The sequence below is a fragment of the Primulina tabacum genome, chromosome 14, assembly GCF_025594145.1.
Source record: "Primulina tabacum isolate GXHZ01 chromosome 14, ASM2559414v2, whole genome shotgun sequence".
Classification (NCBI taxonomy): Eukaryota; Viridiplantae; Streptophyta; class Magnoliopsida; order Lamiales; family Gesneriaceae; genus Primulina; species Primulina tabacum.
Window position 1 is genome coordinate 35,172,382 of NC_134563.1, and position 15,783 is coordinate 35,188,164.

Consider the following 15,783-nt stretch of genomic DNA (forward strand, 5'->3'; position numbering starts at 1 on the left):
AATACATCAAATACCACACAGCATTACATGTCAATAAAAAGATAAGATGTCGAGTTTGAGATCCTAAATTGTAGACGCCCCACCACTAAATATCAAAAAATAAATAAAAAAAGGAAAAATATCTTACTGGACCAAAGAAAAAAGAGGGAATATTAAGCGAGTAAATTGGATGAGGATTGGGACGACTGAGGTTGACCATATATCACTCTGTCACACTCACATTACCCGATGTAACGTGCAAAATCGAACCTCTTTTTGATTATTTGATGTACATGCAGATTGATATATCTTATACGAAAATATCATATATTTTTTTCTAATGAATGAAATAATTTTAGATACAAATATTAGTGTTTATAGAAAATAAAAGTATAAATTTTTTGGCAAATTAATGGATTAATACATTGTTCTCAATTTCTGGGAGACAGAGACAAAATGGACCAGGTGGATAGGATTAATACAGGAACAATAGTCTTCTTTCATTAATTTTATTTGTGTGTGGACTTATAAATAATATTTTCCTATGTATATGTTGGACTTTATACTTTATACTTTTTTGAGTATGTCTCTTATGAGACGGTCTCACGAATCTTTATCTGTGAGAATGGTCAGTCCTATCAATATTCATAATAAAAAATGATACTCTTAGCATAAAAAATAATACTTTTTCAAGGATGGCCCAAATAATATATCTGTCTCACAAAATACGACCCGTGAAACCGTGTCACACAAGTTTTTGCCTACTTTGTTCTATTTAGATTTTTCATTTTGAATGGAAATTAGACAAGCACATTTTGAATGGAAACTAGACAAGCACTTTATGAGCACTTTATGATTTTGATAAGTGAATGACAAATGTAGAATGAATAATGTCTCACATATAAAATACTTTTTGTACAGATGAATTTATATTGGATTATACTTTGAAAAAATGTAATAAAGATTATTCATGAGACTTTCTCGCGCGCGCCTGCGTAGGGGAGCAAATCAAGGGCCCGGTTTGCATTGGGTGCGTCGAATGTCAGATCAATCAAGACAAAAATGCCCATCAGGGTTCACCTGACTTTTGCTATTTTCCTGAATTTTTGTTTTCAAAATTCACTCCAGATATTTCAGGATGCGATCTTTTGGTGTCCATATGGCTGACTGCTGACCAACATTTGGTCTTTAGGATAGCCAGCTGTGACTGTCCATATGGAACCCGAGTGCTTATAAATGGAGGCAACCTCAAGTCCTTCAAGCACATCTCACACTCACAGATTACTTTCGACTCTCTTCTCGTCTCTGCCTACTGATGCTCTGCTACTCTGCTCTAACTCGTGATAAAATTTATGTACTTCATCAATTTGCCGTCGTACTGCTTTCACGCTAAGTTACTGCTGATTGTTCCGTTATATCATGACAAACAATCGTCCAACTTGATTCTGAAGCACTTACTGGAAGTGACGAATATGTTTTAAGGACATTGTACTTCGTACGAGTATCGATTTGTTTTATTATTCTAGTTTTGCTTACTATATACTCTCAAGATATCGTTCCTTGTTTTCTGTTCGGATTCTTGTATCTTTTAAAAAATAAAATGTTGACAATATATATATATATATAAACTTTTATCATCTCTTTGTTTTTATATATTCAATGTATCTTTTCCCGTAGTCGCAGTTGAGCTGTGCCTGATGCCGTTGTATTCCCCTATGCATTCCCGCAAATTTAGGGCTGATTGATTTATCACCGCCCTTTAATTCTTGAGTAAGAAAGAGAACAAGCTCAACTGAATGCACGAGAAAGCCATTATAGTTGCGAGCAAAATATAACGTTAAACGTTGAAGCATGTAATGATGTAAATGTACATCATACATGCACACATATTGATCAGAATGCATGCAGATAAAGTACACGTGGCTTTATGAAATAACTCTACGTAGCAAATGTGACGTCGGGCGTCTGAATTTGACGTGACAAGAATTGGGAATAAATAGAGACTGCGTGGTGTGCTGTGGTGTGGTGCGAGAATAACGAAACTGTACTCTTCCGCATCACTCTTCTCTACCTCTGTTCACTTCCTTTATTCACGTCATTCCACTTTCCCGTTCCCTTTGCATTACGCATCCTCTCATTACAGGTAAAAAACGAAGTGGAATTAAAGAAAACAGAGAACAATGCTGGTGTCTTGTGAAACAACTGAAACTAATTCTTCCGATGGAGGAGCTGCAAATTCCCAACAATCTTCCTCTCATGGTGTTCGATCTTCGTTTCCAATCACTCTCAAGGTAACAAATCTTAACAAGAAATTTGAGATTGAGTATATATACACTTTAATAAACTTCAAATTCTTCCAGCGGAAGGAACTTGTTGATAAAAAAGTGGCATTGGTGGTAAAATGAAGATGCTTGAGCCGTAATTATCTGAAATATTTTTAAAACGTTGATGGAAGAAAAAAAAATTGGCCTTTTCTTTCTAAAAAAATACAGTGTTGATTCAGCTGTATAATGAGTGCAGTTTGCGGACGTTTCATACAAAGTAAAGCTGCCTGACTGCAGCGTGAAATCAAGAACCAGAGGACTACGAAACATGTTCACTGGAGGTCCCACGACATTGCCAGATTTAGAGAACCCGGTGGCGGTGAATCACCACCATCAAGAAAGAACAATCTTGAATGGAATCACCGGCTGGGCGGCACCAGGGAAAATTTTAGCCATCCTGGGCCCCTCCGGCAGTGGCAAATCAACACTGCTCAACGCACTCGGCAGCCGGCTCCACCACGGACACGGCCTTACGGGAAGTATCCTCTACAACAACTTATCAAAACCGGTTACTAAAAAAACCGGTTTCGTGACTCAAGACGACGTGCTATACCCACACCTCACAGTTCGGGAGACCCTTGTTTTCTGCTCATTACTCAGACTCCCGAGTTCAGTACCCAAAGAGGAGAAAATTTCTGTCGCCGAATCTGTGATCAACGAACTGGGTTTGTCGAAATGTGAGAACACGATAATCGGCAACAGCTTCATCCGCGGGATTTCCGGCGGTGAAAGGAAAAGAGTAAGCATAGCGCATGAGATGCTTGTAGACCCAAGTCTGTTGATCTTGGACGAGCCCACTTCAGGGCTGGATTCAACAGCGGCGTTCAGACTAGTGACGACTCTTTGTGGGCTTGCAGCGAAGGGTAAGACAGTGGTGACGTCGGTGCACCAGCCGTCGAGCCGTGTTTACCAGATGTTTGATGATTTGCTTGTCTTGTCGGAGGGAAGGTGTATATACTTCGGGAAAGGGGGCGAAGCAATGGGTTATTTCGAAAGCATTGGGTTCTCGCCCAGTTTCCCCATGAATCCTGCTGATTTCCTGCTTGATCTCGCTAATGGTACATTGTCTCTATTTTCTCTCCACACATTGATTCCACACACTACAAAAAGATCATTCTTTTAAATTCTTTAACCAGACAGGTAATATGATAAAGCAAGACTTGGAACTTGAATCTCCTTCTGTTTGTTGTTGATTTTTTTTTTAATTTATTATTATTGTTATTATTTTTCTGGATTGGGATTCCTATTAAGGTTCTAATTGGAGTAGGTGATCTACATTAAAATGGACCATGCAAAATGAATTTTGGTAATTTTCTTCAATTATTTGACATCGGCAGAAAAGTCTGATGACTTTGAAACAAATAAGTCTCGCAAGTTGGGAAGATATTGTTGGTAGATATTGGTTCGAGGGTCAAATCAATTTGACTTTGGGACCAAATCGACATTAAATTTTAGTACATTATTATTATATTGTTATTAAATTAATTTATCTGAATAAATTAAATTACGTAATTGAATGAAGGGTATTTATTTTAAACCAGATCAATTACATTGAGTAGTTCATCAGATTTATTTTACAAATTTTCCCTTTAATTATTTAAATAATAGATTCAAGAATGGTCGTGAATAAAGTAATAGAATTTGAATATTTGAGAAGATTGATTTCAAGTAAATACTATTTTGATTTTTTTAATAAATGGAGTTGTTGGTCGGAGACAGTGTTGATTCTTAAAGGTGAAGATGAAGGGATAATGGGTTGAAGGGGCTAGCGGGATGTATCTCAGATATCCAACAACTAACTTTTTATGTAATGTTCTAAGGGAAAAACTTGCGTGAGACGGTCTCACGGGTCGTATTTTGTGAGACGAATATCTTATTTGGGTCATCCATGAAAAAATATTACTTTTTATGCTAAGAATATTATTTTTTATTATGAATATCGGTAGGGTTGACCCGTCGTCTCACAGATAAAGATTCGTGAGACCGTCTCACAAAATATATAATCATGTTTTAATTATAAAATGAAATCTACCCATCCTCTTAAAACTTCATAATTTAGGTTGCATTTAGATTAAGTAATTTGAAACCCATGATTTCGAATTTATTTTCAATCTTAAATAATTTAAGCTGAGAAAGTCAAATCCATTTCTACCCGGACTCTAATTATATTAATAACAATGTGTTTCAAATGACTCTAATATTCGAAGGATTTGAAACACATTTTTTTTATTTGTATAATTGTATTATAAATAAGTAGAGAAATGAATTTTTTAATTTGCTGCATAAATTATTAAATCAAATACGTTTAAAATCCATGAAATTCAAAATTTTCTATCCAAACACGAATTTAATTCTTTATGCTCTAAGTTGTTGAGAATTGAGATGGAAAGGAGATACTTTTCGGTTGGAATATTAAGTGTACAATATAGAAAACTTATTACATCATGAATCTACAATTAAAAGTGGAACTTTTTTCCATCTTTGCCTCACCACGTGTCCCCTACCTGCAAAGCTTTTGGGCCATCATGCTTTGCTTCTCACTTTTGTGTTGAATGGTAATGTTTGCATGAGTTATGAACTTTATTATGCGTTTGTCTCGATTTCAAACTTACTCTATATCAACATAACATTTTCAATTTTCTTACAATTGTTTTTGAAATCAAATCTTACTATCTAAATCATTTCCATCGACGAATTTGTCGATCGACAATCCAAATATTACATCCTTAGTATTAAATAGGCGAATGGTTTTCACAAAACTTGCTGGATATGGATTCGATTTATAATGGATAGTTTCTGCTTTGAAATTTGATTACTATTTCACGGTGTTCAATCCAGATATTTAATGACTTTAAATCTCATACATGAATGGATACATATGGTTTTTCTTAAATTTGAGGTTCATATGAGACCAAACTCCATGTGATTTATATTTATATTTAAGTTTGACCAATCATCATATCTTTGTAGTGGAAGTAGTTTGAAAGAGACAAGTCATGATTCTCCTAGAGAGTAGCATCTTATTTTTTCATATAAATCTTGAGCACTTGTAGTATATATCATTATACTTATATAATCTTGAATTGGATTGTACTAGCTTCCCTTTGCATGTGGTCATCCTTATTTAATATTTTTTTGGGATCGACACATATTAATATCTCATCTCTTCAGAATGAATGGACTAAGTGTAACAACAATATTCAAACCCAACTCATGTCATATTATTTGCCATAGAATTGTTAGGATTCGGGTCGTCGGTGGTAAGAGACTTCTACGGTCTCAGAGACTTTCGAGGGTTTTGAACTGAACTGAGAAATGCTTGTCCACTTCTGCTGTGACCTAATTGAGTTCATTTGTGATTATGATAAATACTGAAATTTTACTTTGTTAGGTTACCATCCAATAACTATAAAAGTGGGTTTTGGCATATGAAGTGTTATCTACAAGATTGTTGACGCAATTTGTTCTCAAATTCTCCATGATTGATGCTTAATATGTTCACTTTCATTATCACCTTTGGACACTTTATTCAATCTTATTGAGTTGCACCAAGTAAATTCTCATGGTGCACTTGAAAAAAATCTGTAAGAGCAACACGTGTAAGAGTTTTATGAAAAAGGAAGTCCTCTTTTACTAAAATAAACTTCGAAAAATTGTGAAGGAAGTTGTAATGGTGGGTCAAATCCATCAGTAGCATAATGTTGAGTGGACTCCCCACTTGAACATCACCACTAGACAAGTTATATTATCTTCCCTCTTCTACTTATTGCTTAACTTGAACATGCGCAGTATTTCATAGTATATATTTCATTTAGTTGAAAATGACTTCAATTTCAGTACACTATTAAATAAGTAATGAATCTTTAATCTTTTTTTTTTTAATATTGTAACTATACACGCAAAGAGGCCACAATGATTTTTTAATTCAAGCCACTCACGAACTGAAATCAGATGCCAGAATTCTTGGGCATTACTTTAATGCCTTATCTTACCTTACACCACAAATATAGCATGCTTTAGTTGCTCATACAGTGTAATATGTTGAAAGTTGAGATGCCAATTGGAATATTGTTACTCAAGCATCTGAAGTATGCAGTCTCCTGACTTTAGGCTATGAACATGACATTTGCTTTAATTTACGGTCTTTTAAACTTGTTTTTGTTGCAAAAATAGTTCACATGGCCAACGTGTAGTGTTAAAAAATGGCGTTTCAAATCAAGTATGGCTCCAATGGGGAAGACATGGCATTTCAAAATTCAAATGGTTGAATTTTTTAAATCGTGTGTAATATACAAATGGCTTTTGTCACATTATCTGGTATCTGTTTAATCCACTTTTATGAATGTAGGGGTATGCCAGCTTGACGGTGCAAGTGAAAAAGAAAAGCCTAACGTTAGACAAGCCCTTGTATCCTCTTACAATAACTTACTGGCTCCAAAGGCAAAGTCGGCCAGTATGGATATCCCACATACAGCGCCGAATGAGCGAGTGATTGAAACGACTAAATATTATGGCTGCACTAGACATCTTTCCACATGGTTTAATCAATTCAGTATTCTCCTCCAAAGAAATCTCAAGGAAAGAAAGCCTGAAACCTTCAATTTTTTGCGAGTTTTTCAAGTGATCACAGCTTCGTTACTAGCAGGTTTCATGTGGTGGCACTCAGATAACCGGGACGTTCAGGATCGCCTTGGCCTTCTCTTCTTCATTGCCATTTTCTGGGGAGTTTTTCCATCCTTCAATGCGGTGTTTGCCTTTCCTCAAGAACGAGCCATTTTCACGAAGGAAAGAGCTTCTGGGATGTATACATTGTCATCTTATTTTATAGCTCGGATTACGGGAGACTTACCTATGGAGCTAATCCTCCCCACACTATTCATCTCCATATCGTACTGGATGACAGGGCTAAAGCCTGAGCTCTCTGCTTTTGCACTCACTCTTCTTGTTGTGCTTGGTTATGTGCTTGTTTCTCAGGGGCTCGGCCTTGCACTAGGTGCACTGATCATGGATGCCAAGCAGGCTTCAACAATGGTCACTGTCACAATGTTGGCATTTGTTTTGACAGGAGGGTACTATGTACACAAAGTGCCGTATTTCATGTCATGGATAAAGTATGTTTCCACTACATTCTACAGCTATAGGCTTCTCATCAATGTTCAATATGGAGACGGGGCAGGGATATCCACGTACCTTGGTTGCTCATCTGGAAGACAAGACAGAGCGACCTGCAAATTTATTGATGAGGACATTCGAGGCCAAATCCATCCTGTAATGAGTGTAAGCATATTGATGATGATGTTTGTAGGATACAGATTATTAGCCTATATCGCATTGAGGCGACTCAGAGCTTAGTACAGAAGAAGTGAAATGCCACAATTACTTATTTGTTGGAGAAGCTGAAGCTGAAAAGGCGCTGTGAAGGGCGCATAATATCAATGAGCTTTGGATTTGAGTCAAGTTTACTTCTTTAGCTTGGACAGTCAAAAGTGTGGAGAACTGTAAGAGGTGTCGATGGCATTTGAAATAAAAAATATTCAGAAATTTTAAATAATGAGAGGCTCAATCTCATTAAGTTGGAAATATTTTTGGTCATTGCTAAAACCTGGATGGATCTTCGGCAAACTCTGACAAAAAACTTAGAATTGATGCCTTGAGATCTTCGACCTTAACCTTACTTTTTGTTTCAAATACACCTTTAATCACACGAGTGTAAAGTCTCTCGAGCTGTGGAATGCTGTAATCTTTTGACTGCTCCTCGAACAGATTCTTGATTGACTCGATTCGATTGGAAATCTCTCCATCAGTCATGGACACGTCCTGGGAGACATCTCCAGTCTCGTGATCAGTACTTTCATCACGCATGTGAATAAAATTTTGATGTTGGTGCTGAACTACACCATTCACTTCGGTATTTTGCGACGATTTTGGTGGAGCTGAATCAAGCTGTGATCCCTCTTCTGCTACCAAAACATTGTGCCAACGAGGTCCCAATATCACGCATGTGAATAAAATAAAACAATGAACAGTAATTCCCTAAAAGGAAAATCAATTAAGTGCGCACACGTGAAAATTAGTGCCGAGTGAAGAAAATCACATATATTTAGTCTTTGAAATCCACGTAGAGTCGCATAGAATAGTTGATGGGATGCGTTTTACTGAAGTAGTAATTGAAAGAAATATGAATTGGAACCAACAAAATGATGAAAAATACGTTAACCATGTTAGTTTCAGGACTAATTGATAGGCCAGGGAGTAGAGAGAAGTTAAGCAAATAAGGCCGCCAAGTTCCAAAAATTAAAAGGAAAGGAATGATACCTGCATGAGAGGCATCCATATGTTTTTTAGGTCTTTTGACCCCTTCATAGTCTTGATCTAGATTAACTTCATGCTGGGCGTTACGAAGACGTGCACTAGCCCTATTCATCTGGACAACCGGAGTTAGTGGGCGTGCAGCTTCCCCGGCATCATCAGGCACGGTGATAGGACCTCCTTCATCAGAGATTTTGTCACAAAATGCGACCAGGGAGGGGTCCATCTGGGATAGCATACCATGCACCTGAAAAATGAAATGCTTTTTAAAGATAAAGGCTTGAACCTGCACAGGGAAAATTAAAGGAGCAAGTGGTAGATGAGCATACTGCATCTCGAAGTTCATGAGCTCTGCTGACAATCCTTGCCCCATTGTAATCATCTCCATTGTATTTCTAATCAGAGCCACAGAGAATGTAAGAACAGGTCCAGTTCTATTGTACGAGTAACAACATTTATTGACAAGGTAAAACAAACAAATAGAGGGAGCAGTAAATCTTGCAAAACTAAACAAGCAAACCAGCATTTCACAAACTAATGAACTGTTTCAAAACAAGGAACGAATGTATGCCAAACTTTTATAAATAAGGTCGGGTACACCAGAAGGAAGCCCTGGAAACAATACCAATTCAAGAGAAGCCTATTGTTTCAAGGTCGATATCATTGGTCACACACCTTGGCATTAGTTAAAATGAGATCGAAATCCTCTAGGAAGGCTTTACAAGTGATATATTTTCCACTGTCAACACGCTGCAGCAAAGTGGCCATGTCCATGGGATTCTGGATTATTGCACGATAATTTGGTGCATCTTCATCCATTACCGGATAACGGAAGACACTAAAGCGCTTATCATATAGTATCCTATAAAGAAGAGGAAGAAATATTTAAGAAGACACAACTTTGAGAACACCATGAAAAGCCTACTCGAAGTTATTGTGATAATCTTGAATCACGACTGGTTTTAGAGAGACAATTGTATCAACTGCAGATATAAATTGGACATAGAAAGAGAGTCAAAAACAAAAGAAAATAATAATGGCCACATCAGAAACACCACCAAACTCCATGCTTTCAGAAGCAACTGCAAGCATATATAATACTTGGTGCTGTGGCCAATATAAAGCATACACAGAAAATTGATACAAGAGTTTTAATTCCTAATGAGAAATTCACACAAGGGAGTCTTAATTTCATGACAAATGAAGTGTGACATTATGTCGATATATTCTTGCCAGAAAATTACAGAGACGAAGCTCAGAAAAGAAAGATATGAGAAGTATACTGATCAAAATGATTTAACTTTTGGGACATAATACATTAGTACCACTTCTAAACCTACACAAAATTAAACAGAACGCCCATATTTTATCAACTACGCTGTATATAGATCACAAAGTGGATGCATTCAAAGCAACATGCCACAGATACAAACCATTGAGATCAAGTAAAAAACAGAAGCTAACCGATTGCAAACATCACGAAAGCACATGCGCAGTCGACGAAGTGCATGTCCCTGAGTTTCAGCTTTTGCTCTCAATTCAGAGGCCTTTGGTCCAGCATCGACTTTTGGTGCTTTCACAAGTTCAGGAAGGTCTTCGGATCTCAGAGAATCTTTTATTACATCCTCGGATTGAACTGACAATGCAGCTTCAATGAGCCGGTCAAAGAACAAAGATCTGTCTTTGGAAGATGGTGCGGTTAAATGCAAGCTGTCGGAAAGAAAAAAAGCAATTATATCAAATTGGACCTTAATTTAAAAACATCTTAGAGATTTCCAGTTTGAAGAAGAATGATAATCTGGAACGATAAGAAACCATAATTTTTATGTTAGAAACGTGGGAAATAATTATCTGATCAATTGTTAATTAAAAAAAAAACACAGTCCAAGGACAGACAAGCAATCTCTGGGTATAAACATAGGAAAAAGCATATAAGCCTCGAGACAGTTCTTCAAACTTCACGATACAGAATAAAATATTCATCTGTCCCACGAGAGACTTTTTTTACTATATTAAATTTAACCAAAGCAAAAAATGCTAGTTAACACAAAAGGAAGTTTCAATCTTCCCCTCCACCAATTTAAGTAAATTCCAGACCATACTTGAGTCCTTTTAAAAGAGTAAAACACGGTACGTGAACCTGAAAAGGTAATTAATCTGTTTGACATTGGATTCTCGGAATTCAGATATTCCAATACCTAGAAGTTTCTGATGTTAAAATGAATAAAAATATTACAAAATCATATAGCAGGAAGGAGAAAAAAAAGAGAACGGTTTAACTTCTAGCAAACAAACAAAACGTCTGCATTTGCATGCTCAACAGACTTGATACAACTGGATGTTGGATGTGATTTTATCAAAATACATACACATTGCGTTCAGAGAATATTGAGGATGAACTATCACATATCTCGGCAAGTGACATTGAGGATGTTCCAAACAGCAATACAGGCAAGTCTGATGGTAATTCTTCCATCAGCGACCGAAGTACAGCCCTAAGTAGATCGTGAGCCTGAACAAAATACAAACATTTTACCCATAAGATGCTGAACGAAAAAAAAAACCGAAGAGTCGGCCAAAAACAGAAACATATAAATCAACATCCACTCACAGTCTCCCACCACAGGTGAAATTGAGGCAGATAGAGTATTGATGGCATAGTTCTTCTGGCTTCACCAAAAACGTGCACCAGTGCTTCCTCGGGAGTTTTGGCCCCAGGATCAGAAAGTAAAGAAGGCAATGCAAGAGAATGAACTGGAAATTTCTCTAGTTCATGTAAAACTGCAGGCCCTATATGATCCTGTAAAACTAGTGCAGTAAGTACGCTTAGTTAAGATCAAGATACATTAATGATCTATAAGAAGAAGGAATCAAAACATTTACCAGTCCAACACCATCATCACCACAAAGTAAAAGCTTAGGTCGATAGACGAGGGAAATTGCAGAGCCATATGAAAGCATAGAAAGCTTGGTAACTTCTGATGAAACTGTTACAGCAGGGAAAATGTCAGAAATAGTACTCATGACTCTCTGAAGATGTCTTTGTAAACAGGATGTCACAACAGGAGATAGGGGTCTCGAGTTCACAATGGAGCCTCTATGAGCAGCAGGAGTGATTGTGGACATCGCTTCGACAAAGTGATACTTATCCACCTTTACTGAATCAATGTCAATCAAGAACTTGTCATCGCTTGTGTAAACTTGTGGATATCTTTCACGAAAAGCACGAATGGCAGCTTCAGTACATAAAGCCTTCAAATCAGCTCCACAGTATCCTACACAACTGGCTGCAAGCTCCAACCTTAGCTCAATTGAAGGAGGTTGCTTCCACTTACAAGTATGTATGTCCAATATTTCAGCTCTTGCTTCACAGCCAGGCAAGGGGAAATTGAACTCACGATCAAATCTCCCAGGGCGCCTCAAGGCTCCATCGATGGCATCAACCCTGTTGGTTGCTCCAATCAAGACTACTTGCCCACGAGAATCTAGGCCATCCATCAAGGCGAGTAAAGTTGATACAATAGAATTATGAATTTGCTCTTGTTTACTGGACCGAACGGGAGCAAGCCCGTCTATCTCATCAAAGAAAATTATTGAAGGCTGATTTTTTTGAGCTTCTTCAAATAACAGTTTCAATTGTCTTTCAGCTTCACCAACCCATTTACTCAGGACATCAGCACCCTTTCTCATATAAAAACTTACTTTCTGCCCCGCTTTTGAAGCAGCACAAGCCAATGCTCTTGCAATCAATGTTTTCCCCGTGCCAGGAGGACCACATAGCAAGACTCCCCTGGGCGGGGTAATGTTGTAGCTTGCAAAAAATTCTGGATATAAAAGAGGGAAGAACACCATTTCCTTCAGAGCATCAATATATTCAGAGAGACCACCTATATCATTAAAACTCACAGGCTCATCAATTTGTACAGGCTGAATATCAGCCCCTCCTTTGGAACTAGGACCAGCGGTTTGAATACCGGAAGTCAAATTAGAAAGGCTATCATTTTGATGAACCCAACCAGATGCTGCATTATTCAATCCCCAGGTTGTCATTCCATGCAAGTCAGGTCCCCCAAGCAACCAAGGAGCTCCAAACCTCCCGCCACCTCTCCCCCAAGGTATTGGAGGACCTTGATCAAGCTCATCCACTAGAAGGGAATCATCAGAATCATCAGCTCGTGTCATGCGATGACGTTTGTGAACTCGTGACCCACCTCTTCTCCCATCTCTGCCCACTTTGCTTCCCATTCCTTGCTGCAGTATTCTTCGTGGAGAGCTTGGCCTATGTTTACTCTCCTCAATAGAAAGCCTGCGAACATCTGCACGATTTCGGAGATCATACCGTCGTCTACCTTCTTGCTCTTCACCTTCTTCATCATCACCATCTTCTTCCCCATCCTCACGATCATCCTCACCAGCACCTTCATCTTCACCCTCCCCATCATCAGCATCCTCCGGGTCATTTGCATTTTCTGGAACGTCTCCCCTTTTCTCCTCAGATGAACTCTGTTCCTCATCAGATTCCAAACTTAATGCTTCCCTAGAATCTACTTCTCGTTGAGCTTGAAGTCCACCACGACGAGGTCGAAGTCCTTCACGACGAGGGGTCAATTCATCTTGCCTCGCATTATTATTGTTTATTCGTTTTGTAGCTCTGTGAAATCTAGGAATCTGAAACACAGTTGCTCGCATTTTAGCACAAGGAAAAAATATCACTGCAATACAGAGAATATTGAAGCTATAAAAGCAGTTAAAAAAAGCTAAATGTTATGGATTGCATAAATATTTCATCAATGAAAAAATTACAAGACTTACCATTAAATCATTGTCCTCTGTTCCAGAACTATCAGTGTATTCTTCAAGACTCATTGGAACCCTCCTTGTCCTGGTAGAGCGCCGAAGATTGGTAGCCGCTGACTACAAGAAGAAAAAGTCGCACATCAATTTTCCAATTTTTTTTTTCAATATGTGAAGCACTAGTTTATAATAAGAGACCAGGAACAATGCATTGATCAAGAATAGCAAGTGATAATTTGAGTTTGATTCTAATCAACTAAAACACATAATCCACTAATTGTTAAATGAGAAGCTAATATAAAAGGTTACATACATTTGCATTTGATGATCGTAATGGGTGATTTCCAGGACGCAACATCTTTGCTATCTGTACAGCTGCTGTCCTTGTTTTAGTCTTTTTGCTCTTATTTCGCAACATAGCGGTGGGACTATAATACAAGTATTGGCGACCACAAAACTTCGGCCTACTTTTAAGCCTATCACTTGTACGAACTGGCCTAGAATCAGGCCCATCCTCTTGTACCGATCTTTTGGAATACATCAGAAGCAACTAGTGTCTTTACATGAACTTCAAAGAAAGCAGGAAAAAAAGTTAAAAATTGAAAGACTGAAACACAGAAGGCAAATCTTTTATCACATTCGAAGATTAAAAGTGACAAACATATACAATATGGCTGGAAGAAGAAAAACAATACATCGTGTAGTGTCTTAAATAATTGTCAAGGTTCACACACAACAAAAATTACTGTGCAGTTGAGCTATAAATTTTAAGAGTGGAAAAATTAACCGACTATAAATAGGATCAGGGAAAAAAAATTAAACTTATGGACAAATTCAATTAACATAAAATAGTAATCTATATTTCCATGGTTTTAAATGTTTTTTTTTAAGTTCGCCTTCATTCACACATTAATTGAACCAAGTCACCAAGAGTTAGAAAATAAGCTCCATCCAGGTTCTCCTTCCTTCACCCTGGTGCCACTAAACTCCTAGGCTTAGTTTGGGAGTTGGGATTTGGAAAGTGATTAATGAAAAGGAAATGAAATTTTAGAAAACGATTGTATGATTTTAACGGGAGTAAAAGAAAAGAAAACGTGTTACAGATTTAGAGTTAAAATTTTCCTTTCAAATGTGGGTGCAAATGGAAGGAAAACTAAAATTTATCTCTTCTTCTCTCTTCCAACTTCCAAATTAATCCTAGTGACGTAGATAACTAACGGTGATGAAAACTGGGATACAAACAAAAATCGATCCGATCTGAAAGCATGTAAAAAATTTACAAAATCTGAAATATCATGTCTGGATGGGCCTTAAGTCAAGATCCATTAAAAAAATGATTTTACACCCAATTTCTCTCTAGAAAGGCAATACATGCCAGTTCAAACTTCGTTAATCAACTACTCAACCCATAAACTAAAAAATGAATTAACCACTTCTAAATACCTATCCTGAATGAATTACAACAATACAGACAAATTCAACGCCCTCTAAAATCTAAAAAAATAATGTAAGGAAGCTTAAAGTCCACATACAACATTTTACTTAACAGAAACTTGAAATCTATCTACCAAATCTATGTTTCTTCTCCAATTATTGTTCTATCACATGCAATAAGCTTTTCAAAACAAGAATTCAGTTTTGTAGTAGTGCTTAAACAAAATAGGTGATAAAGTGTCGACTATAAACCAAAACATGAACAAAATAAGAAAAGGAAAAAACAAAAAATACATAAATGACTAAATATCATACCACGAATTCATGCCCCACGAGAATGTAATCTGTAAATTTTTGTGCATGCGACGCACAATGAATTAAACAAATCAATAACAAACAGATATTTCAGAGAACTATAGCTCAAAAATAAAATCATATTAAAAAATACGTACGATGAATCAAAATCAAACAAGAAATTACCTTCTTTGATTTCTAGCGATGCTGCGAAGACAGGTCGAGTGAGAAACTGAAGGAGGGCAGGCGATACAAAGGAAGAAATTTTTAGCTTGGTTATATTGTCATTCATTTTATTTTTGAATATTAATATAATATAGTATGTTTATTTTTTGTTTTGGGTTGGGCTTCTTGATGCTGGACCAAATTTCAACAGGCCCATTACGTCTATAATAAGCCCGATTAATTATCATCTTTATTTTTAATTAATTAATTTATTTGACAATTTATTAAACAAAATTAAAATTGTTCAAAAAACAGAAATATATTTTGTAATTAATTAAATAAATATTTTTAGATAATTATTTCGAAAAATTAATTTATTTTTTTAAAAAAAGAAAGCTAGAGCCCATAAAAACAAGAAATAATAAAATAAATAAAAATAAAGATAATATTAAATTCCCCTTCCTCAACTAAAAATTATTAAATA

General features: G+C 36.8%; 2 protein-coding genes across 5 annotated transcripts; one reads left to right on the plus strand and one right to left on the minus strand.

Annotated features, from left to right (window-relative positions):
• The first annotated feature begins 1,693 nt into the window (after nt 1-1,693).
• On the plus strand, nt 1,694-7,854 carry LOC142524141 (ABC transporter G family member 25-like). The gene is made up of 3 exons (XM_075627925.1): nt 1,694-2,270; nt 2,500-3,361; nt 6,652-7,854. Exons 1-3 carry the CDS (start codon nt 2,160-2,162, stop codon nt 7,653-7,655), a joined length of 1,977 nt encoding a protein of 658 aa, XP_075484040.1. The 5' UTR covers nt 1,694-2,159; the 3' UTR covers nt 7,656-7,854.
• On the minus strand, nt 7,797-15,444 carry LOC142524139 (ATPase family AAA domain-containing protein At1g05910-like). 4 transcript variants are annotated; one of them, XM_075627923.1, is made up of 12 exons: nt 15,321-15,406; nt 15,156-15,184; nt 13,720-13,974; nt 13,425-13,526; nt 11,496-13,280; nt 11,224-11,412; nt 10,982-11,124; nt 10,077-10,322; nt 9,288-9,474; nt 8,942-9,007; nt 8,619-8,859; nt 7,797-8,260 (listed from the first exon to the last, which is right to left on the minus strand). In XM_075627923.1, exons 3-12 carry the CDS (start codon nt 13,945-13,947, stop codon nt 7,899-7,901), a joined length of 3,549 nt encoding a protein of 1,182 aa, XP_075484038.1. In that variant the 5' UTR covers nt 13,948-13,974; nt 15,156-15,184; nt 15,321-15,406; the 3' UTR covers nt 7,797-7,898. The 4 variants fall into 4 exon arrangements, 3 of the variants coding, with proteins under 3 accessions (XP_075484038.1, XP_075484039.1, XP_075484037.1); XM_075627924.1 differs by lacking the exon at nt 15,156-15,184 and having other exon boundaries at nt 13,720-13,963; nt 15,321-15,444; XM_075627922.1 differs by lacking the exon at nt 15,156-15,184 and having other exon boundaries at nt 15,321-15,414.
• Nucleotides 15,445-15,783: the final 339 nt, after the last annotated feature.